The sequence below is a fragment of the Centruroides vittatus genome, unplaced genomic scaffold (assembly GCF_030686945.1).
Source record: "Centruroides vittatus isolate TY-2023 unplaced genomic scaffold, ASM3068694v2 contig_1032, whole genome shotgun sequence".
NCBI classification, from domain to species: domain Eukaryota; kingdom Metazoa; phylum Arthropoda; class Arachnida; order Scorpiones; family Buthidae; genus Centruroides; species Centruroides vittatus.
Genome location: NW_027120670.1, coordinates 159,377 through 184,102, shown reverse-complemented (window position 1 = coordinate 184,102; position 24,726 = coordinate 159,377). Strand labels below are relative to the sequence as shown.

General features: G+C 29.8%; 2 protein-coding genes across 6 annotated transcripts; one reads left to right on the top strand and one right to left on the bottom strand.

Moving 5' to 3' along the window:
• The first annotated feature begins 49 nt into the window (after nt 1-49).
• Nucleotides 50-1,495, top strand: LOC136990867 (uncharacterized). The gene has a single exon (XM_067289321.1). It carries the CDS (start codon nt 50-52, stop codon nt 1,493-1,495), a length of 1,446 nt encoding a protein of 481 aa, XP_067145422.1.
• A 4,176-nt stretch (nt 1,496-5,671) lies between these two features.
• LOC136990907 (synaptopodin-2-like) lies at nt 5,672-22,234 on the bottom strand. Of its 5 annotated transcripts, XM_067289366.1 has the most exons (9): nt 21,807-22,231; nt 18,850-18,998; nt 10,421-10,499; nt 9,842-10,342; nt 8,600-8,725; nt 8,225-8,333; nt 7,971-8,153; nt 6,289-6,942; nt 5,672-6,216 (listed from the first exon to the last, which is right to left on the bottom strand). In XM_067289366.1, the coding sequence occupies exons 1-9, from the start codon at nt 21,906-21,908 to the stop codon at nt 6,017-6,019; spliced, it is 2,103 nt and encodes a 700-aa protein (XP_067145467.1). In that variant the 5' UTR covers nt 21,909-22,231; the 3' UTR covers nt 5,672-6,016. The 5 variants fall into 5 exon arrangements, with proteins under 5 accessions (XP_067145467.1, XP_067145485.1, XP_067145493.1 ...); XM_067289384.1 differs by lacking the exon at nt 8,600-8,725 and having other exon boundaries at nt 21,807-22,234; XM_067289392.1 differs by lacking the exons at nt 18,850-18,998; nt 21,807-22,231 and adding an exon at nt 18,590-18,681.
• Between the last annotated feature and the right edge of the window lie 2,492 nt (nt 22,235-24,726).

The following is a 24,726-nucleotide window of genomic DNA, read 5'->3' as shown; positions in this document are numbered from 1 at the left end:
GTCATCCACATACCTACGATATAAAATAATATCGTGTGTAAACCTGTGAATGACATCCCTCTCTAACTGCCGTAAAACCAACTCACACAGGTCGCCCGATAAGGCTAGAGCCCCTACGAAGTTGCTAGAAACCGAGTTGCACCGCATATTGGCCGGACATCTCCAAGATTATCCCTTAACAGTGAAGAACTCCAGAGAGTTGGTCGATGAATTGAAGCGTACACAGGTTACAGAGAGCACTCACGTCACGGTATTGGATTTTCAGGCTCTATATCCATCCATCAAACTCCAACCTTGCTTTTGCGCCCTTAGGGACGTCCTACTAACCAAGTATAGCCTACCAGCACACCGCAAACACGTACTTGAGCTCGCACACCTGGTGTGCTACAATTCGCTGTTTAGGTTCGACAACGCCACGTATTTACAGAAAAGGGGGGTCCCCATGGGGAGCCCAATTTCGGGCGACCTGTGTGAGTTGGTTTTACGGCAGTTAGAGAGGGATGTCATTCACAGGTTTACACACGATATTATTTTATATCGTAGGTATGTGGATGACGTGATGGTCATATGGAAGAACAAGCCGAACGTCCATGATTTTCTGCGCAGTGTTAACGACAACCCGTATGGGCTAACGCTTAAACTAGATCAACTATCGGGCACCGATGTGCACTTTTTAGACGTCGCCATTCAACTCAAGGTAAACAGTATTGAAACGCGGGTGTATTACAAGCCCGACTACCTACCTATGTACATACCTGCTGGGTCTGAAGACCCGTATCCATATAAGATTGCGGCGTTCAGGGCGTTAGTTAGGAGGGCGTACACTCATAATTCTAAATGGGAGGACACGCTCACAGAGCTGGGACACATAGAAGACATAGCCGCTAGCCATGGATATAAACGTGGCCTCGTCCGTAGATTAGCGCGTAACTTCCGTAATACAAACACGGCACTTAGCGCTTCGGTGGCACGGGATAGCTCCAATTCGGGGCCGAACCGGCGCACGGTGGTCCAGTACAACAGAGGTATGCAGGACCTATACAAGGAAATAGCGCGGAAGAAGGGCACCAAGTTGGCGTACTCAAGAACCCAATCGATCTATTCGCTACTCAGGAACGCCAAAGACAAACCGGATTTTCTAAGAGCACCAGGGGTATATAGTGTCCCGATAAGGGATCACAGGTCCCAAAGGGACCTAATATACATCGGATCTACCAAGAGGTCCGTTCAAAGAAGGATCTCGGAACACAAATATGACGTTGCCAAAAAAAGACACACCACCGCCCTGTCGATGTACGCCACCGACCCCGAGATAAAGGCAGATTTTGATAAAACCAGCCTCGTTAAAACGTCATTCGACACGGACCGCATCAGGGCCTTGGAGACCCTTGAGATTTACAAGGCGTCAAAATCGGGGAAATGTATTAATTTCAAGGATGGCAACGTATTATCATATGCGTGGCGGTATGTATCCGAAATGCACCCGCAATGGTAGCATCTCAGGATAGTGTAGTATTCCTGTATGGATGGACAGAGACATTTTTATGATGGTATCAGGGAGATTAATTGCATGTTAGATCATTCGCAATTATTGCACGCGGGAGAGGTTCGATCGTTTGAATTTTGAAATAATTCTATTTGCATTCTATTTCAAAACCGTCGATAAAACCTGACGAAGATCGCGGAGGCGATCGAAAACGTTAGTTAATTAGTTGTTAATTTTCGTATGGAGTACCGGAAATTTAAAAGGCTTAGGAAGTGATATTGGATATTGGAGTACCGGTATGAGGATTGTTTTCTATAACTTTATCATTTCATTATGTATTTAAATAACATTCAAACTTCACAATTAAACGTGAAAACTCATTAATTTTTAACAAAAAATAAGAAACATTTAAAAATTCATAGAAAAAACAAAGAATATTCAAAAATAATTTAATGAGACTTCTGCAGTTGAATATCCTCAACTAATTTGTTAAGTCTTGGTTCAATTGTTTGTAATGCTATCCGCATGCAGGCATCTAATCGCAATCAATTGCGTTTTTTTGTTTTTATATCCGCCATAGCTGAGAACCCTTCCACACAAATATGTACTAGCAAAAGGCAGTAAATTTTGCATTGCTGCTGAAAACAGAATTCAAATTACAATCATTTATTAATTCCAATAATGTATCTTCAATCAGCTGATGATAAATTGGTATTTTTATAATTGTTGTATGGATCTTAAATCCGCAGTTTTGTAATGTGAACTTCATCATTAGGAAAATATTTATCAAATTTATCATTTTAAAAGATGATATTTAATTAAGGAATTTACATGTTGTTTCTCAAATTGAAATTTTGAATTAGATTAATTGTGAATATAATAGAAACATTTATATATATTTGAATCTATTCATTGGATCCATCTTTGTAATTTTATTTTCATAGCCTCAATTTTGTTATACATATTAAAAATCAGGGTCCTTGCATAGATAGATTCAACTAATTTAGAATTGTAAAAAATATATTAATAAGTCTTTATTTTTAGTAGTTGTCACATTTATGAGCGTCTTTTGATTTTTTAATTCGTTTTTTTTTCTTATAAAAAATCCTGCGTTTTCTTTTGATATTGTTTGTGCTTAGAATTTAAATGCTACAACAATTTATTTGGTTTCATTGCTTCATTGAAGAGAACTACACCGCAAATGACGCATTGTAGTTTTGTAATTCCTTAAACTTCTATGCTTACGAACCCATATTTGATATAATCACAATCGTATTTTCTAATTTTAATGTTACTTAATTTCATACCTTTAGTTTTAGGACTTGTGTTTTTTTCTGTTGCATTTTTCACTGTATCATCATCGGAACTTTCACTAGTATTTTCCTCACTATAATTTCTTTTTGAAGGTCCCGGTCAGCGATCACTTACATTAAAAAAATTTTCTAATGTTCCTTTTCGTTTTTTGCTCACTTTTATGGGTTATTTATAAATAATTAAAACTAAACATACAATATAAGAAAGAAATGCACTGTTATTCGATCCAAAGTCGATGCTAAAACTAAGACACTCACAACTTGTCGTAAAGATTTTGCATATCTTTTGCAAAAATATTTAAATTTTCAAAGCCTACTACTAAACCTACTATTTTTCCTAATTATTTTAAAAATTCCAAGCATTAATAGTTTCTTAGAATTATTTTGGAATAAAAGAAGTAAATACTGCGGTGTAAGTAGCATATTTGCATTTATATCTTCAGTACTAACAAAGTTGTATGTAGGAAGAAATAAAAAAAACTAAATAGGAAAACTTCTTATTTCACTTTTCAATACAATATTCGGTTATACATCAATTTTCTTTTTATTATATTCTGCATAATTTGGCGCCCCCCGGCAAACTTCTTATGGACCCCCCAGGGGGCCGCGGCATCCCTGCTTTAAGCAACTAAAAGTTGCCTCTTTGTGAGCTTGGAAATCGTAGGATATTGCACTGTATTTTAACTATAATATATATATATATATATATATATATATATATATTTGTTTTTATATTAAATTTTATTGAAGGTTAATAAATAAAACAACTACTAATTGAAGTTACATCACATCAATTCTTACATTATAATATCAGATATGTAATAAAGTTGTAATATAAATAGTACGAACTTCAATATTCGAATTAAAAACAGTTTGAAAGTTTATTATCATCATTTTTAATAAATATAACATATCAAATTTACTCTGAAGTAAAATATATAAGTCAATTTCCTCTTTTTAATTGGATATTTATCACACAAACGAAGACGGAAGTTATTGCGAACATTTTTCTTTCAGATCGTTCTATCGTCATGATAATATTCAGTAAAATATCATGATAGAAGCTATTTATATTTCTTCCTAAATTTTAGATTTATATAATTTTCTATATTCTTATAATTTCAGATTTTGAATGGATCACTAGTTCAGAATTTAAGAATTGTCACTGAATAATTGTAACTATAGAGAAGGAAAAAAAAACCCAAAAGAAAAAAAACGTTCATAGAACATTTTTTCCTTTAATGTTTAACAATAACTGATTATTTATGTTTTATGATTTAGTTTAATTAAAAATTAACCATAAATATCAATTGAGTATTGAACACAAGACTGTTTTATTCATTAAACACTTGGCTTTTTCCACCTTTATTAGTTGATCAACTAATAAAGGTGGAAAAAGCCAAGTGTTTAATAAATAACACAGTCTTGTTTTCAATACTCAATACACAGTAAAACACGGTTTCAAAAATAGATAAACCATAAATATCAAATTGTAATGCTTCAAGTTGGCTTGTATATTTGGATTTTCGCATTGCAATGTACTCAAATTTTATGAAAACTGTAAAGAAATATTTAATAATTTACGGTTATTTGTTCAGATATCAAATTATTCACATTAAATTTTGATATTCAAATTTAAGTTCTTGTTATAGGATTAGTGCTTTAATGGTTACATTCGATTTCTTATTATTGAAGCGAACATAAAATTTGATAATTATAAAAATAATATAACGATCAAGACAATTAAACATGAGTTAAACAAGATAAGTTTTGAGGCCTTTCTCTACAAGAATCTCGTGTATTTAAATGTATTATTATTTGATAGAGAAATAAGAGCTTCTTATCTAACGTTAAGGCCATAACAAGTCTAAATGATGATAATCATTTAGACTTGTTATGATGATAATCATCACTCTCAGAATGAAACTATCAGAGCCATTTGTTACGGGTCCCATACATAGACCCAGATACGGAGGGACTGTAACATCTATGTTAAAAAAATGTAGCAACGAGTTACGTAACTTCTTTGGCTGTTATGAGACTTTATTTTGAGAATAACATTTATATTATTAATTAAGCGTAATAAATAAAATTGTGTGTGGCGCCATCTGTTACTAGATTTTGTTATAAAAAACTTTTTATATTATTAAATATTATAAAATGGCAAAAAACTCAATTTTGAGAGTAGCGATGAGTTTTATAAAACAAATGTAAATGCTAATAACGAGTAAAATCATCAAGTCTTACCGCACTCGAGATATGATACATGACCTCTCCTATCTTCCCACCCTCTTCGACCTTTAACCACTAAAATTAATAGTATCAATGCCCCTTAAACACAAGATATTATGCCAAATTTTGTTTCTTAATTCTTATCCCTCTATGAGATATTAAACAAAATAGATACCAGTATATATACACATTTACATATCCATGGAATTTTTTTGACTTTTTTACATTTTTTTGGGGTTCAGGAGGTCACAAAAACGTGGAGATTTGCAAAAATCTCGGAGGGTCAAATTTGACATGATTCCAATACTTTCCCTTGTTATATATACATAACAGCGAGGAAAGTAAAACGTTATATGAAAATGGCACAAATTGACATTTGTTTTCATAAATGGTGAAAAATCCGTTTTCATTCATATATTTTTATGATTTTCAAAGAAAAAGTGATAAGGGACCTTGTGTCAATGGTCCTTTTAGTGATTTAGATCAAGGTACTTCAGGCTTCTATCTGTCCGAAAAAGCTAGTGACAATGACAAGTCTCAGATGATCATGTCCTAAAATAATTATAGCCTGAAACTGAAATTGTCCTGATGATCAAGTCAAGCTCTGTGGAGAATAAACATTAAATTATGAAAGTAAACATAGTTTGACATCCATTTTATTGTTTTTTTCAATGTCATACATAACAAATCTTATAATTGTAACGACTTAAACTTTACACTATAAATGCAATAAACTGATTAAAAGCTTCCAAAAAACCGTATTAAATACGTCAAATATGACACAAAATCACACACCAGACCGAAAAAAATTATATAATAGAATTATTTAGTTTTCATATTGTCGACAGCGCGAGAAATATCTAAAAATAATACTTTTTGAGGTTTATCTAGACGAGATTTGCATATTTCAAGAGCATTTTAAAAGAAAATAACGGTATTTGAGAGATCTAAAATGTAGCTAAGAACTGTTGAAATTTGTAGGGATTTATTTATGCCAATTAGGGGGCCTGACGGATCTAAAAGTAGTTGGTGCAACACTGTTACTTTGCTGCGTCTGTTTCCACGTTTTCGGAACAGTATTGAAGTTTTGATAGTTAGATTTTACGCCATGGGGTCTAGTGGGTGTCGAATAACGCTGAGAACTGAAATCTGGAGACGAGAAACCTGAAGTTGGAGAGCTTTCCCCTATCAAGAAGAAAATAATAGTGATTAACAAAGGACTACTTTGGGGTGGCACGCTCGAATGTAAAGTCTTACCTTGAGCATTTCCTATCCATCCACGTGGTGCTTGCCTGTATACACCCGTAACTGGAGCGCACGCGGTATAAGAAGCTACAGAGCCATTTTCCGATATGGGGGATTGCGAATTTGATCTAATCTTATTTTCGGCTGCCTTGATAACACTTTCGGCTAATTTAACTGGTCTGGCATCCGCAAAGGCCCCATCGCAGCAACCTATGGGTGACTGAAGAGCCGCTTCCCAAGGGCTCTTTACCAATTTCAATTTGGGATGTTGGAACTTCTCTTGAAGTTTTCGCAAACTAGGCACTGGCGGTTCGGGGATTGGCTCTGGTGTTTTGGTATGCGCTTTGACTATTTCTTCGTCCACTACCCAATCTTCAGCCTTCTGTTTCCTTTTAGCGAACAGTGCGCTGCCTTTCCCCATAGGGCTCTCTAGATCTTTAACAAGATCCAGACATACGTCCGGACTAACGACATTATGCTCGCTTATCTGTTGTCCGGATACTCTTAACATCTCAACATTCTGCGGCAATCTCGGGTCTAAGATTAGTTTCAAGTTAGGAGGTGTTTTACTCTTCGGACGGGGTGGCATATCTTTGGGTACCTTTTCCTGGATATCTTCTTTAATTTCGGACGTAGGAGCATCTTCAGTTACAGATGCATCGGGATCTGGATTGTAAAGAAAAAATATTTAGATTCAAGTTTATAAATGAGGTGCACAACCGGTTAGTGGGGTCATTGCACGAAGTGAAGGTCACCCTCCCTTTATTCAAACGGCGTATGAAAAGCTACAAAGTAAAAATATCAACAGCAGTTTAGACTGATGAAAGAGTGAGAATAAGATCGAAAGAGGAGACATCGTGGCACATGTCCAACATACCACGCAGGTTGAACCCGAACCCGGAACGACACGAAAGTTTATATTTTAAGAGAGAATGTTACCTTACATTACTTTTCCAACTAGAGTTAACAAAACCTAGTTTACAAGGTATCATTATTCAAAAATTTGACTGTGAAGTGTCAATGTTACATCTGAACATAAAAGATTAAACACAAAATCATAAGATCTTGCCATTTCCTATATAACATACAGTATTATAATTAACCACAAGTTCGTGTGCATTTATTAATTTATTTAAATATTTCAGAGACGAAAAATTTAGTTTACAATAAAAAATTTATACCAAATTTAGTTTGCCAAAGATTTAAAAATTTCGGTACCGGTTTAAACCCAGATTTAGTTACTAAAATAACTATTCTAAATCATGTGCTTTTATGTCACGTACAGTACTTTGTTCTCATTTACTTTAAGCGAACATAACTCAACTGTAAATTATAAATTAAAATTCGACTTCACAAAAATTAGAATATTTATATTAGCAAAGGATAAATTAAAAATTAGTATTGTTATAGACTAGCTTACTGTATACAAAACGGGGTTTCCTATGTATTGTTATCATAAAAATCACAATTAATTTGCATATAGTTTACGTTATTTTTATATCCTTTACCTACATACAACTTGTCATACGTCAGACAAATCTATCTGATGATATTTCTATCAGTTTACTATACTTGGGTTTCAGACACGAGATTGAAAGATCCCAATGGGTACAAACACAGTTTACGTGTTTGTACCCATTCAACTCTTTCAATCTCTTGTTTGTATGGGATACATACGAGAATTTAGAACTTACTTTCATGTACCCATTTGTTAGCCGTTTTCATTTTTTTATCAAAAAGGGAAGCTCCCTTTGATTTTTTCCCGCTTTCATCGCATAGAGAATCCGCAATCTGGCGACACAGTTGCACCTGTTCCTGGATAGTTGGATAAGAGACTTGAGGATCTTCATAGAAACTCGACGAAGAGAATTGTTTTTCTGAAATAAATTAATCAATTGTTACCATAACCGAAAATTAGTTAAGAATATCAACGACAGATGGTGCTAACTTTTTCGTGGTAGGGTCAAACTCTCTTCACTTAGTTGTCGACAGATGTTTTTACTTGAGTCTGTTTCCGTTATTTTATTAACGGTTTCGACACTGTTGACGGCTCCTGTCTGTAACAAAAGAGGAAAACAGACGTTAAAATGACGTTTTTAATACGTAACAATTTCAAATAAAACACACGTGACACAAAATTAATGTCATTTTCAACAATTAATCATTCAGAAATGACATTAATTTCATAATATATCACTTTCAACAGCTGATAAGGATGGAAAATGATTTAAAAAGTGTTGTTTAAACAGTATTTAGTCACAGTTTAGAGAATTTTTAAGGTGTTAGTAAGGATGGATTGGTAAGAACTCCTACACAATCTTACCAATTTTTTCTCTTGAATAACTTCTTTATAATTTCTCTTGTCCAAAATTGGACAACTTAACGGTCTCGGTGGCTTAATTTTGCTTTCTATTTTCTGTTTGGTTGTTGTCGAACTAAAATTCATTTGCTACATAATAAAAGAAGGAAAGTATAGAAAGATAAAGTATATCCATTTATTTCAGTATTTTTTCTTCGTTCACAATTAAAATCGATGGAGGAAAAATTTGACGGATTCAATTTCTCAGCTTGCCAAAATGGAGAAAGAAAAACCTTCAAAAACAGTAATTATATAATGTTACGCAAGATACTATTTTAACTTTTGGTGAGAAAACGCTTCTATGTTGTTCTATATATACTCAATTTGAGTGTAGGTTCGATGAAAAGCACCTTTTGATGCGAGTGTGGTTGTTAAGATGCATTGTTTGGCAACGAAACTTTTAAAATTATAAAAATAGAAGAAATCGAACTTACGATTTCGATTTATTTACAGATTTCCATTTACTTTTCGTAGAATTATTAACATAGTTATGTAACTTTTATGTAAAAGTTAGATAACTAGGAATTAGGAGTTAGGAGTTATGTTAATAGAAAATTAAATGAAAATCTGTAAATAAATTCAAAGGGTAAATTTAATGTCTCCTACTTTTATAATATTAAAAGTTTCATTGCAAATAATAGGTCTAGGAATAGTTCTAAAACTTTGATAGAGTAAAGTAAAAATCATTCGTTAATTTAAGGTTTTAATTTGTTGTCGGTGGATTATATTAATTTAAAATAGCGATCAAATTTCTGAAATAAATGGCTGAAATCATAAGAAAGAAATAGATTACAGATGGGAAAATCACTACAGAAAAGTTACAAAACTAGAAACAAAAATAGTCACATCTATTAGAAAATATTTTTACAACCTATATATACAAAATATTTAAATTAATAAATAACCTTTAATATATCCTATACTATATCCTAACCTTTAATATATTGCTACAATATTAACTTTACGAATGAATAGAAAGGTTTGATGTTTATAGTTTGCAGCAATATTAACCCAAATTTCGGAAATACCCTTTTATTTTATAGACGTATTTAACGCATTATGTAAGTCAGGAAGAGTAATTATTATTATTTTTTTAATATTTAAATAAGGACAATCCTATAAATTAAATAAAAAATTTCGACCATAAAAGAGTGAATAATTTCTTAAATTATCATATGAAACTCACAAAATCCTAATAAAGAATACCTGTTTTGATTGCCATCCGTCAGTGGATGATATCTTATCTCCGATCTCAGTCGTCTCAATAGGTCTCCATACTGGATCCTGTTTTGTCTCAAATTTTGAAATTTTGAACGAAGACGATTGCGGAACGACTTGAGAAAGTATTTGGGGTGCATTCTTTCCAGCTATGAAGGTATCTTTAGTAATAGATTCTGTCTCCTTGCGGATAATAGTAGTCTGGCAGCTTCCCTTTGTTTCCTGTATTGTTTCTGTTGTAGTTTTCTCTACTTTATTCCCATCCGACGATACTTCTTTCGTTACAGTTTTATCGCTGATGCTCCCCTCGACTGGCGATGGTGTAAAGAGCTGGCGATCTTTAACAGCTATAGGTATGACCCTTTCTGAAGATGGCGACCTCCTTTGAATGTCTACGAGTTCGGGTTTCAATTCGTTCGTAAGTACGGGCGGCGTAGCGGATCGAATTATTGTCGATTTGATTTGTTGATATTGAGATTGTTCTGTAACCTTTCATATAAAAATTAATAAAAGTTAGTTATTGCGTGAGCTATAAATAGTGTAGATGATAAAAGATGGTTTCCTCACCTTAGTCTGCTTCGTAGTAGGTAACGTTATATCTGGAGTAATTGTGGCTGGAACAATGTTTTCTTTATTCGATTCTAATCTGTAAATAATGAAAATTAATATTTTAAAATGTATTATTTATATTTAGTTTACAAAATTTAACAGTTTTCAAAAGTAGAATTGAAGTGACTGAGCAATAACGGTGAGATGAATAGAGAGGAATGGAAGCTAAAATTAAAAAAGCTTTTGATTGAGGAAATCCTAGTAAGAGGAAAAGAAGAAACAAAAGAAGCAAGAGAAGAAAGACAAGGAGAAGAAAAAATCCAGCACCGATTTGTTGCATAACTTTCCCGGAGAAAAATGTTTTTCTTTAAGAAATACTAAGACACATTAGCACAAACTTAAAATTGTATTTGGCGCCATCGTTATTAAATTTGTTAAAAAATAACTTTTATATTATTAATTGTTATAAAGAAGTAAAAGACTTAATTTTGAGGGTAGTGATAAGTTTTATAAAAAAATTAAAAAAATTGTAAATGCCAATAACGGGTAAAATTTTCATTAAGTCAGACCCTATTCGAGATACGATACATGACCCTCCTCTTTTTCCTGAACCCCTCGAGCTTTAACAACCAAAATTTAATAGCATTACTACTCTTATACACAAATTACTATGGCTAATTTCGTTTCTTACTCTTTAGTTTCTTACTTAATCTTTACTCCATCCTGATATATTAAACTAAATAGATATCAATACACACACATCCCACAGAATTTCCCCCTTTTTTGACTTTTTTGGATTCAGGAGTTCTCAACACATCAAGATTTTCAAAAACCCGAAGGATCAAATTTGACACGATTCCAATACATAATAGTTAGGAAAGCAAAAGGAGGAAAATCAATTATTATTTTTATTTTTTCAGTGAGTCTAATAAATAAAACGTGTTCGACCAGCAGTAATTGGGCATAAGTTGTATCAAAATTACGAACATCATCAGAAGAATTAAATTTTTCTCCTATTACCTAACAAGTTAATGAATATTTTGAATTTACGGTTAATTTCTGTATTATTGTTACGTTTAACCAGAAACCGATTATTTTTAATATTAAATAAATGATTTAAATTCGAAATATAATTTTTTATTGCGATTATCTTTACTTTTTTTACGAAGAAAATAATTTTCATTAAAAAGTAAAGCAAAATACTAATCAAAATAAATATTGTTAGAGAATATACCAAAAAATATTCAGAAAAAAAATTCATTAGAATAAAAATTAAATACTGCATTTAGTGAATAGACCACGTGTTCGATGATATTACGAAAATAATCAATTACAATCAATAGAACAATATAATAATACTCAATTATTGAATTATTTTAAATAACAATTAAAACAAATCAGTGACAACAATGAATAAATATACAGAAAATAATCAATTATAAAATTAGGCCATGTGACTAATGATGAATTTAAATCGATCAGTTACAACAATAAAATATACAGAAAGGAATTAAATTAAAGCACGTGATTAATAATAGATTTAAACTAATTGATTACAACAATCAATTTAATATTTTATAGTAATTAAATAACAGTAAATTAAACTTATTTTAATAAATAAAAATTAAACAATAAACAATAGAAGCAAACAAATAAATTAAAACAATACAGAATTAAAATTATTATTATTACATACAGTATTTAATTATTATAATATAAATGCCAGCAATTTAGAATAACAAAACTAAATAATATTTTCAGCAACAGAAAACATTTCAATAAGCCTTATTTAAGCAAATTAAGTAAAAATTGATAATAAAAAATTCCCAAAAAATACAAAAAAATGAACAAATAAATTGAAGCTTACTTCATGTATATTTTTTGTATTAAATTTCAAAGTAATCAACCTTAAAATAACCTTACGAGACTTAAAATTATGTTCTATATTAAGTTCCCTAATATACTGTTGTATTACAATTAAATTTAACTTCTTGTTTACTTTGGAACACGTTAATTAATGTTAACTCGATAATATTCTATTTTATAAATAAATTTTTATATACTAAACCTTAAAAAATCCTCAAAGGGGTAAAACGATATTCAAGAGATTTCCAACATTTCGCAGAGACGGGATGCAAGAGCAGTTTTCATTCTTTAAAGCGTCGTATACGGGAAAGGAAATTAAAAATAGCAAATCGACTTTTGTAAACAGAGAACTCTCAAGGACAAAAGAGGGTAGGACCATTTTCTATAAAAATTTCTCTGCTAAAATTTTATGGATTTCGTGTAGAAATGATGCTAAAGTCGTTAAACAGTTGCAACAATTTGATTAATGTTGCATGCATTCGTTTCGATGCAAAGGAATTTCTAAAGAGAAACGTAGAGCCTTGAAATAGCCGCCATATTTTTTTTTTTTTTTTTTTGTATCTCACTCATCTGGCAACAAAACAGCTGAGCCTTCATTTACTAAGCAGAAAGGTCGATGCGATGCCTTAAAAAATGGATTTAAAAAATCCATTCTTAAGAAATTTTAATCCACTTTCCAAGCGTAAAATGATCGAAGTAACCCTTCTTTACATTAATTAAAACATTTAAAAAATATAAAAGTACTATAGCGGAATGAATTTTCAATTTTTATTTTATAAATTTTTTTATATAAGTTAATGTGATTTATCAGTGATAAACATTGTCAAAATTTTCTAAAAAATTGGATAAAGACCAAAAATTGCCACTTAAAAACTGTTATAGGCACGTGAATGTCTAGAGAATTAAAGAAAGAATAAACTATACTTAACAACGAGGTCAGCTGGTTGCTGCATTATGCTATGATAAAAAGATACTTTTACAGGGGCAACTAATAGCCGATACATTTGTTAAATATATTTACTTATTAGCCACGAGTTTATTTTTATTACCACTTAAATTTATTTTAAAGTATAGAATTTTCCGCATTTTTAAGTAACAGAAAAGTCGTAATAAGTTAAATAAGTAAATAATTAATTAAATATATATTTAACAACATAAATACAGCAAAAAATGCAAAATTATAAATATTATAGAGAAAATGAAAATATACATAAAATAGGAATAAATAAAGTTTCTTTTAAAAAAGAAATAATGTTTTAAAAACCCAAAAAAAGTTGGTGAAAATCTTAATAAAACACCGTCAGAAACTATAATAAAGTAAAAATGTATAGTGTCTCTAGTTAGTGTGTATAAAAATGTATGATATATATAAATAGCTGTATAGTTAATTAAGAGCTACTGTATCTAAAAATATACAATAAAAACTAAGAATATGGCTAGACAAATGCGTGTATAAGTACAACAAAGTGTAGAATACTTTAAAAAATTACGAAAATTGGAGAAATGGTGAAAGGAATATATCAATTACGTCGAAAAGAAAGTACGTAAATAAGCGTAAAGAATGTGAAAAATACCTCTTTTTAGTGTCTTTTACTTGTTTTTTGTTCTTCTTACGACTCTTTTTCATTTGAGAAATCACTGTTTGAGCCACAATACCCACAATTAAAGCAATTAATATCACAGTCGTTAGGATCACAACAGGTTCCATAATGACATATACATACAAACATAACAAAGCACTAAACTAGCAGAAAATGAATTAGTCAAACGTGTTAGTCTCCTCGCTAGGTGGTGCGTCTCACGTAGTGATTGTATGACCCTATACATCCCACTTCTGCCCTTGGCACTCATCCACACAGATTGTAATTATCTTTCACTGTTTACACAATTAGAACTTTTCCAGGCAATTTTAAATTTATATCAAAATCTACAGCCATGTGTTGGGCAATTTTATACATCGTTCCTTACTCGTGAAACTCAATTAAAGTGACTTTTTGAGTTGTATTTGTGATGCAAAGATACTTTAAAAAAGACATTATTAATTAGATTATAAGTTGGAGAGATTGTTAGGTTTCTCCTTTCTTTCTTGCTCTTTAAGTTAATTTAATTTTAAAAAATATACTAAAAAGTATGTCTTAATGTTCAAATAATTTAATTTTATATAAATTAATTTTTTTCAATGATTTTATTTATTATAATATTTTTCCAGCTCGATTTTGAATGTGGATCAAAAGTTATTGAAGTTGTAAAATTTAAAACGTAAGTAAAATATGAAAAAAAATATATAATTACTATTTTTGTATTTATATTTTATGTAATTATTTTTAATTAAATGCATTAAAAAACTCAGATTTAGTTTTGTAAATCATTTAATTTGCAACGTTTAAAATTAATATTTAAACGTATCCACGTGTTCGTTATCTGAGTGTTTACATTTCTAACACTTGTATGTATTTGCTTCGAATTCATATATGTGTGTCTGATGTCTTTATTTGATATTGTATCTATGAGCCTATTGTAAGTACTTTCTGTATTTTTCTTCTGACACTTTGTATACATAAATAAAACATTCATTCACGAGTAAAGATCTAATCGTATTTATAAGTGTCTACGCTTCTAATACACTAAGTTTGTCTGCTTGTTTCCCATTATTGTGTTTAAATACACGAGAAACGAGTGTTTGTATCGCCAATTCTTGAGTATATCTCTATGTATTTATATTTCTAACTTTATTATATATGATGGTCTTATTTGTATATTTGTATCTAAACGAGTTTTCTTCCTCTTTTGTTTCTCACTATGAATACGCTTATATTTTATTCATTCGTGATAAAAACTTCTATATGCCTGTCTGCTTGTCTGTGCTTCCGATTCTTTAAATATTTTTGTACTTATTTTTGTTATCTGCACATAAAACTGAGTATACATTTCCTACTCTCGAATGTATACCTGAATTTCCAGAACACTTTTCAAACTATTTATGACAGTATTTATTAATTTTCAAGCATCTTTAAAAAGATTTTTGTGTTAATCTTAAACAACTGCAAATGGCTGTTAGCATATTGGATTTGGACCAGACACACTCTATACACACACATTTAAATTACTGTACGTTTGTAGACGTATATAATAAAAGCATTTATTTATCTACGTAAATATATTAATAATAATGTAATAAATAAAAATTTTCTATTAAATTATCTAATTTTTAATGTAATGCATTCAGTATTTATCCAATAAAAGAAAGAATAAAAATGCCTAGAAAAAAATAAAATAAAATGAAAAATCATTTAGTTATGGGCTGAAATTTTTATATATATTTTAATTTAAAAGTCACCTGACTTCCGGACCGGAATTTTGTGATTTCGGGGCCTCCTGTTCCTAAGCTGGTTTCGATTTTCGCTAGATTAAAAAAGGACGGACGCCCAGACGAACGACAGGTATGCAATTTAAAAATTGCAATCCAATAATTATATAATTAAGTAATATTTTAATAATTTGAAAGCATTTACTGTAAAATTACTAAAATAATTGATTAAAAAAATTACATTTAACACACGAAACGAGTGAGGAGGCAATTTGATGAACGTTTACAAACTTTAAAACACGAAAATAGATACTAAAAACGTCTATTTATAACCAAAAGTTTGGTTATAATTTTAAAGGAAAATATAAATTATAATTAATGTAAAATTTGCAAAAATAGAATGTAAAATTTTGCATAATTTGCACATCTTTCGTATAAGCGCATATTGCTCTTGTGCAATATTTTGTAATGCTGACGAATGCATTCAAGTGTCACGGTTTATTTGTCCAGTAAAAACTTGGATCGTGTCCCAAAATATTCATAGATCCTGAAATAGTATTTACTTTAGTATTACAACATCACTCGTGAAAATGTCATTTATTGTTAAGTCGTGCTTTTATGTGATGTTATCGAACTGTAATTTAAACTGTGTACCTTCAGCCACGTGAAGATAGAATTAAATGCGGTAAAAACATAAAAATTTGTAGAATATGTGAAATTAATCATAGAATGTAAAGCAATGATTATGGCTAATTATGTGTTTTTATACTTGTATGTTAATATACACTCGACGATAAAATTATGGAAACTTCAAGTTCATCTTTGATCACAAGTAGTCAAAATTATTATCGTTTTCACAAAATGTATTCATAACACTTAAAACTACATCGTTTTGCCTTTATTTTAATAATAAAATTGATTTTATTCTTAAAAATTTTAATTCAAGAGTTTTTAATAAAAAAATTTAAAAGCAAGACAAAATCATGAAAACTTAAAAAAAATTTCAAAAGGCAATTTAATACTTTGTCCAGATTCAAGTGCCACCACAGGTCGTAGCATGGTTTCAATTAAAGATTGCATTCTTCTTTTGTAATGCTTAGCCAGACTTCTTTTATAGCAGTGTTCTATGATGCAGCATTTTATGGTTTTGCGTCTGTCACGTTTTCCTTAGCCCACCAGTAGTCAAGTGATTCCGTTCCCTGAACACTGATAGTGCGGTCCTCGCCAGGACGGGCTGGTCACGTGGAGTTTTCCGGGTTTTCTCCACGTCTGTAACGCCTGAATAGAGGCCAGTTATCCTTAAAAAGACCTCTTGGAAGGCATTTCCCTAGGCGGATCGCCCAAGTGTTACGTTGCCGTAATTTAAACAAACAAACACTTTTTCATTCATTTTATCCCATATATTTTCTATAGTTGTTCATATCAGGACTATTTCCTCGCCAGTTTAATAGTGAAATTGACTGTTCTTCAAACCAATCTTTGGTTGAAGTACGAGTAGTTAAATGACTTGATACGCCATTCCGCTGATAAATAAAGTTCAAAGTTTTTACCCATCTTCCATTCCCGCAATAAAACTGAGCAGTGGGAATTAAATGATCTAATATTTTAATGCAGCCAGCCGAATTCAGTGTTCAGTTAGACAAAAACTTCCAAGCTCGGATTGCTCTATAAACCATGATAATAACTGGAAACTTCCGATTTACACAAGCAGCATGATACTTTTCATGTAAATGGTGAATAAATCGTAGCCATAATTAAATAACGAAAAAAGACACTCGTCACTAAACAACACCGTTATTTTTCTGTTGTCCAAGTTTTGTATCTGCCCAGGTTTGTGCTTAGTTAAGACTGGTTTCTTCTCTGTAACTCTTAAAATAATGCATAATTTTTTTATATTTTCTTTTCAAATGCCAAATAGTGGTTTTAGCTGACACGTCTTTCCCAGTTCAATCGTTTGATCGTCTGTTATTGGCTCTTACAAGACCTCAAATATGCTTATCTTCATTAAATAGTCGTAATTTTTTTTTCCTTGACTGGTTTTGCTTGATGGGTTCCATTTTCATTGATTTTTAAAAAAAATTATTTTACTTAAACAATATTTGTTAAGCTGTAAATTAGTACACATTTTCACTGTTTCTTATACCTTTTTCATTTCCTTTACTGGTGTTTTCTGTTATCATTTCCGAACAATTAATTCTCCTATGTCACATAATAGTTATTTTGAAGGTGACATTTTTTGACAGTTTTTCGTCTCTGCAAACATGCAAATGTTTATACATGATACTACTTTATAAGAATATTCTCTTACCGTTGATTTACACCTCTGAATTTTAATTTAAAAATAAATTTTTCGTATTTTTTCTCTCGTAATTATTAAGTTTTTATAATTTTGTCTTACATACAGAAAATTTTGAAGAATAAAATCAATTCTATTATTAAAACAAATGCAAACAATGTCATCTTAAGTGTTATAAATGTTTTAAGTCCGTGAAAAACCTGTATACACTGTTTAGCTTTATTGCAAACTATACATTATAAATTATAATACGCTCATTCCGTATATCTATGCTACAAATGTATATATCATAGTTCTGTATACACTCCATAAGTGCATAAAACTAATATAATGTTGATACATTTGATGCTGCTATATAGATTATACAGTTGCATCAAGCACTACGTGAGCTTTACAGTATCAGAAAATGCATTATTTTCTGCATAATTTAGTGTAAAAGCACGTTTAATTAGTCCAAATAATTAAAATTATAACATTTTTAATAAAATATAAATATAGAAACGGAATAGAATTCTATAATTATTCTTTAAACAGAAAAACAGATGTAACTGCGTATAATGTGCACCAGGAAACATGTAATTTTGCTTAATATTTGTAGCGTTTTCTTTAAAATTTTGTGCAGAAATAACTTCTTTTAGAGTTGTAAATTGTTACTACTTTTTTGCTTTTAAAAGCGCAATTAGTTTGTTAGTAACAACTTTAATTTATGATACTTTACCTGGTAAAGCTCCACATGACTTAAGTACAGGAGCAAGAAGAAGTCGGTTAACAGTACGTGTTCCTGCCGTATGAAAATCGTGAAAGGAGTATGAACATGCGCAAAAATCTTTGGCATCAAGCTAGAAACATGCTTTCATATGTGTTTAGTGTGGTTATTTTTGATTTGGCATCGATACTTAACCTCACGAGAATATCTCTAATCGATTTTTTTTAAACTTCATAAATCAATACAAATAATCAGTTAATTGCGTAACTTACCTCTTAACTTCCAAAACTAGTTCGTTATTTGCTGCGTCGACAATATTCATGGCTTGATCGTGGGTGAGTTTATCGCAAGGATGGCCATTGATGCTGACTATCACGTCTCCTTCGTATAAATTGTTGTGTGCTTTGCTCTTCCTACGTATCTGGAATGTATAAATGTTTGGTTAGAAGGAGATTTTTTACTTTTCTTCTTGATAAACTAGCAGTTATAAATATTTTCATTCAAAACGGTACAGGACACCCTAACGCGTTTATATCGTAGCAATACTCATATTAGTGGGATACGTGATGCGAGATGAGCGACTTCGATTTACTGAAACGATTAATTAGGATAAAAATGCCGAAATATATAATTTTGAGAATAATTTCGTTCGCTGGTGTTTAATGGTTAATAAAGCTTACAGTTTCTTTGAGTTTAATGTGAAGTCGCGACACTCTTCGTCGCGAAAACAGTCGATGACGTGACAAATTGTGTAATGACAGCAACGATGCACGATATGGCGATATTGTAAAGAAGATAGAATAAATGAAAAAGTGCAAGTATACAGCGATAATTATGTGACGAAAGAAACAGGCAGCATACTATTAAAAAAACGCCGAAAGTATAAAGTCGCGAAATTCAAGATGGCGAAAGATGACGGTTTAATTTGCGTGCGTAGGCTTTAACATATGTACTTCAAGGAAAAAGAAAAAGACGAAACGATGCCAAAACTAACTAATTTTTATAGAAAAATCATTCAAAATTCAATAAAAATCATATTAAAATAACAGAAAAGTAACAACATTTAAAATGCTTGTTAAAAAGTACACAATGAAAATAAAGTACGAGTAACAATTTTACACTAAAAATTTTAAAATATTTAAATTTTTCTAAATAAATTAAGTGAAAAAGTAAAACACTTATCATTGATACAGAGCAGAGATAAAGGTTTAACGTTAATTAATTCCTCTAGAGCTACTACAGTATCGTGTTTCAATCTGCAATCACTCATCTCAATGGAAGGAACTATAAACAAAACGTACTTCTAGCAAATATTTTCGAGTAGAATGATTAATATATAGAATTTTCAATTGAATTATTTAATATTTTGAATATTTCCTTAATATTTCTACATAATTTTTGACAGAATTTAATGTAGAAACTCATGAATTTGACAGGAAAAATGAGTTCTCCCTGGAAATGCTTATGAATTTCGGTTGGATAGACATTTGATTTATGTTTTATTATATATTTTTAATGCTTATTTGTAAGTATTTCAATATATTTTATATAAAAATATGCTTTTATCTTCTGGTATTATATTTTTTCTAGTTTGAAGAGTTTTTATTATAAATTATCAATAGCTTTGTCTACTTTCCTTCAATTTAATATATAATTCATTTAAATTTTTGCTATTCAGTATCGGATTTTGAGTCATATTTTCTGTTTATTAAAAATTTTTTGGCTATTTTTCCTGTCTAAAGCAATATTTTGGCTCATTTTCTACATACATTGCAAGTTTTGGCCAAGTTTTATACTATTATTGCAAGTAATTAGAGTAGAATTTTCATAAAATTTCTTTAAAATTCTCCTATAAAGTTTATCTATTACAATATCTTATTATTAATAATTATAAATTACTAATTCTTCAACTTAAATTAAACCACCAATACTTGTTTCTAAACTGAAAAAAATATGCAGAAGTTTTGCTTTAATTCTAGATATAAAGCTGTAGCAGTATTCATTTTAAATATTTTTAAACCATTTTAAACATTTAATCCAAAAATTTATAGCGATTTTAATCAAAGATTTGCAAGTACTTTCAGTTAAAATTGTACTAATTTACCTTTATTATAGAATTATCATCTACTTATAAGATTTACATAAAAGAAGTATGCTTTTAATCTTAAAAAAGTCCATTTTTAGATAATTATCTATCATTTTAATAGCCTAATTTCAGGAAGAAAAATCTGGTTATTCTAGAATTCCAACATTCAAAGAGCTAAAAATTTAACGAACGATTTTTAAAGATATTTTAACAGTAATGAAATGTTAAAAATATCTGCATACAGTTTGTACAACGCTGCATACAGCGTTACATAATGGCATAGCGACCTAAAAACAATTAAAGATTCTTAAAATAAGAGCGTATCATTCATATGACATCATCGCGAAACAAATCTTTCTCTCTATACCTGATGCCCGAAGAGAGGCCATAATTAGAACAACCCAGACTACAAGACATAAACAAGTAAAAGGTAAAAAAATTGCAGAAAAAAAACAGCCAGATTAATCGAGAAAAACGTAAATTTCTCTAATCTGGAACAAATCAGTCTTGTAACGAAGAAACTGATTTTTTCTAGATTCAACGAAATTGATTTATTCTAGAGTAAAATATATATATATATATAAATAAACTAATTTCTTAGCGAGGAAACTGGTTTGTTCTAGTTTTAAAAAGATAAATCAATATCATTATAGAGAGACTGATTGGTTTTTTGAGTCTAGAATTAATTACGTCATTAAGAAACTGTACTTGGCACTCAAGAAGTTAATTAACGGCGTGTGATATTAAATGAGTACATAAAGGCCACTGTCAAGGTTTAGCTATAAATGATGTAATTCTTTGTCATCACAGACGTCCCTTTGTCATTGAGCAAAACCTGCTTTGAGTCATACGAGGAGTCATTCGATATTCTGTTTTGAAGACGTTGACATGTTGACGGAAGGCTAAAATTCGACAGATTCAAAGTTTCCACCTACCTAAATCATTAGCGTGTGGGTGGGGTATTTGATTTCCGCTAACTACCCGCGAAAAAATGCGATTGGCGAATATTTAAAGAAGTATACCATTCAAAAAGCATTCCGATCTTCCCACATAAGAGATTCTACTATAAAATAATAATATTTCGAGACGTTAGAACTAGATAAAGGTCGTCGAACTATATAGATATTTTAAAATTTAACCTACCTTTGCTACTGTTAATGGATACCCTGTCTTGGCTCCACCCTGCAATCTGAATCCCCACGGACATCCTCCACTTAAACGTATTGTATGCTTGCCTCCGGTCATACTTATCCTAATCTTCAACTTAACACCAGATGCAACTCAACGTAATACAGTTTTTACAGAGTATTTTAAGGAGTTGACGAAAGGGTCTTTGGGTGGTGAGGTCCAGAAACGGCTCTCCTGACGTTAGGAAGTGCAGGAGCGTATGCAAGAGACGTGAAGTTGCCCACACAGTAACTATATTTAAACATACAGCAACACAGTTTTTGTTTATGATAAGTTTAGGAAACGATCTGATGTCGATTCGAAACGGTCAGTTAAAGGCGTTATATTTCTAGTTTCGAAGGAATTCTACATATTTGAGACTAACTTCACGAAGTTGCCAAACTCCTGACATCCTCTCGACGGTGATGACGTAACCGGGAGATAAAATAAGATTTTTCTTATGCTTAATAATGAATTACTTTATTCTAAGCGAAGCAGCCAACTAGAAAGTGTGCTTTAATTAAAAAATTATTAATTGGAAGTTATTTTAGGCTGTTTATATTAAATTCGGCTCTCGTAAAAGTCTAATTGATAGACTAGTTTCGCGATAAAAATCATTTATTACTTATAATAGATGATTTTAACGCGTGATGCTTGAAAAAAATGAAATATTTATGCTGTAAACGTAAAATTGTTCCAGAATTTTTAGTTAATATGTGTCAAGAACAAGAATTTCCTTTTATTTTTGTGCATATTTAACTCTTAGACAGAGTTATAAATTCTTCCACCTCCCATCTAGAATTATTTATTATTTTCACAAACACTCTCTTCTGAGATTCGCATCTTTTAACATTTAGATTGCAAAATTTACTGCAAAATTAAATTTAATTTCGGAAAGTAAAAATCTATTAAACTTGCAAGCTGTAAATTTTTATTAAAAAATTTATGTAAAATGTGAAATAATTCTTAAATGATTTTATAATTAAAACCACAGAAATCTTTAAAGTTATATACACTTTTATCGATTCTAATTATAAAATATATTTTATTTAAATTCGAATTTTTCTAATGTTTGAATTTTCTTAATCGTTATCAGGATTTTAATTTCATAGGACAAATATTTTACTTTTTAAAATAATATTAATTATATAAATTGTAAAAAATTATTTTGTTTTTGTTTATTTTTTTAACAAATTGGTTTTCTAATTCTATTTTGAAAACTAAATTTTTAAAAATACGTTTAAATTTTATAGGTTTTTATATTGTTTTAAAAATAAATAACCATTTTAATTTTCTCAGTTTCATTTATTGATTTTTTAAAAAGAAATATATTTGTAAATTTCAATTGTTATTTGTTTTCTTTTATTAAAAAATGCAAGTAAAATTTACGATTAAAATTTCGATTGTTGTCAGTTACAAAAAAATTATGTAAATTTCGTTTGCGTGTTTTAAAAATGAAATAAACAAATAATTATTGAAACTTACAAATTAATTTTGTCAAAAAGGCAAAAACTAATTGTTTCAATTTCAATCTTTGCATTTTTTTTGAAAACGACAAATTTTTTATAAAAAATAAAAATACAAAAAAATAATTTTTTAAAAACTAACAATTAAAATTAACAGTTTTTAAATATTGTTGGAAAAAAATTAAATTATTCGGAATAATTCATTAAACGTTTTAAAAAACTTATGTAATGAATTAGTTATTATTATTTTATTTTATTTTAGAAAATAAATAAACTTTTCTACTAGGTTAAAATTAAATTTATTTCATTTAAAATTATTTTAAAAAGTAATTAATTAATATGTATATATATATATATTTACAATGTTTAATCTTAAACTTTTAAAGATAATTTATCAAGTTTTTTTAGCTTGATAAAAGTTATGAAAATATTTTAAAAAATAAATTATAAATTTAATTTTTTTTCTAAAAATCTTAATTTTAGATTAGATAAAAATGATAAAAATTTCAGTTTCTAATAATATTTTAAAGAATTATTCCATTTATTAACCATTTTATATTCAAAATTATATGTTTTTTTTAAAGTTTAAAAAATACAATTTATATTAAAATATAAACCGATCACTTTTTTTTATCGTTCATGTTCTGTTCAGTCTAGACGTGTCTAAGCAATAAAACGAGCTTTAAATAGTAACACAGATCTAAAATTTGGAAAGAAAAATGATGTGAGAGTTTTCCTATATTTGATACGCGATCTTTTATCGAAAAAAAATTGTCAAATTTAAAGAAATAAAGCGCAGAAAAAGCTCCAAATTCGTTAGAAAAATGTGTTATTATCATTACTATTATCTAAATTTTATTTTTAAAATGTAACAATTTAACGCTGTTTTAGAATGTTTAAAATGAATTTATAGGTCAGAATTTGCATTTTAGTATAGATAAATAATATACCTCGCTTTACGACAATCCATTTTTGCGACTGGCATTAACTTCCTATTATGACTAAATGGAATGCCATACTCTTGGCCATTTTTTGGGTGATATAATATATTTAAAGCTGTACAAACTGTACATACATTTTCAGAAAATGACATTATGGGAAAATTACTTGGCATAAATAGTGAGTTCATATCTTCATATAAATCAGTGATGGCGAACCCATGATCCGTGAGATTTCAAGGTACCTTCATTGAACGTTTAGAAAGTAGGTCCTATTAGGTTTTTTTTAAAAATATAAATTATAAAAGAATATGATTACATATACAAAGTTTTAACCTGTGTGAAAACAGGGTCCTAAAGCTGTTGTGGGAAGTCTTAAAGGCTGATAATAAACCTCAGTTTAAAAAAATTTATCATCAATAAACTGCAACAGATTTTATAATTTTTTTCTTTATATATATAAAAATTCTTTGAAATAGCAAAATTACCTTT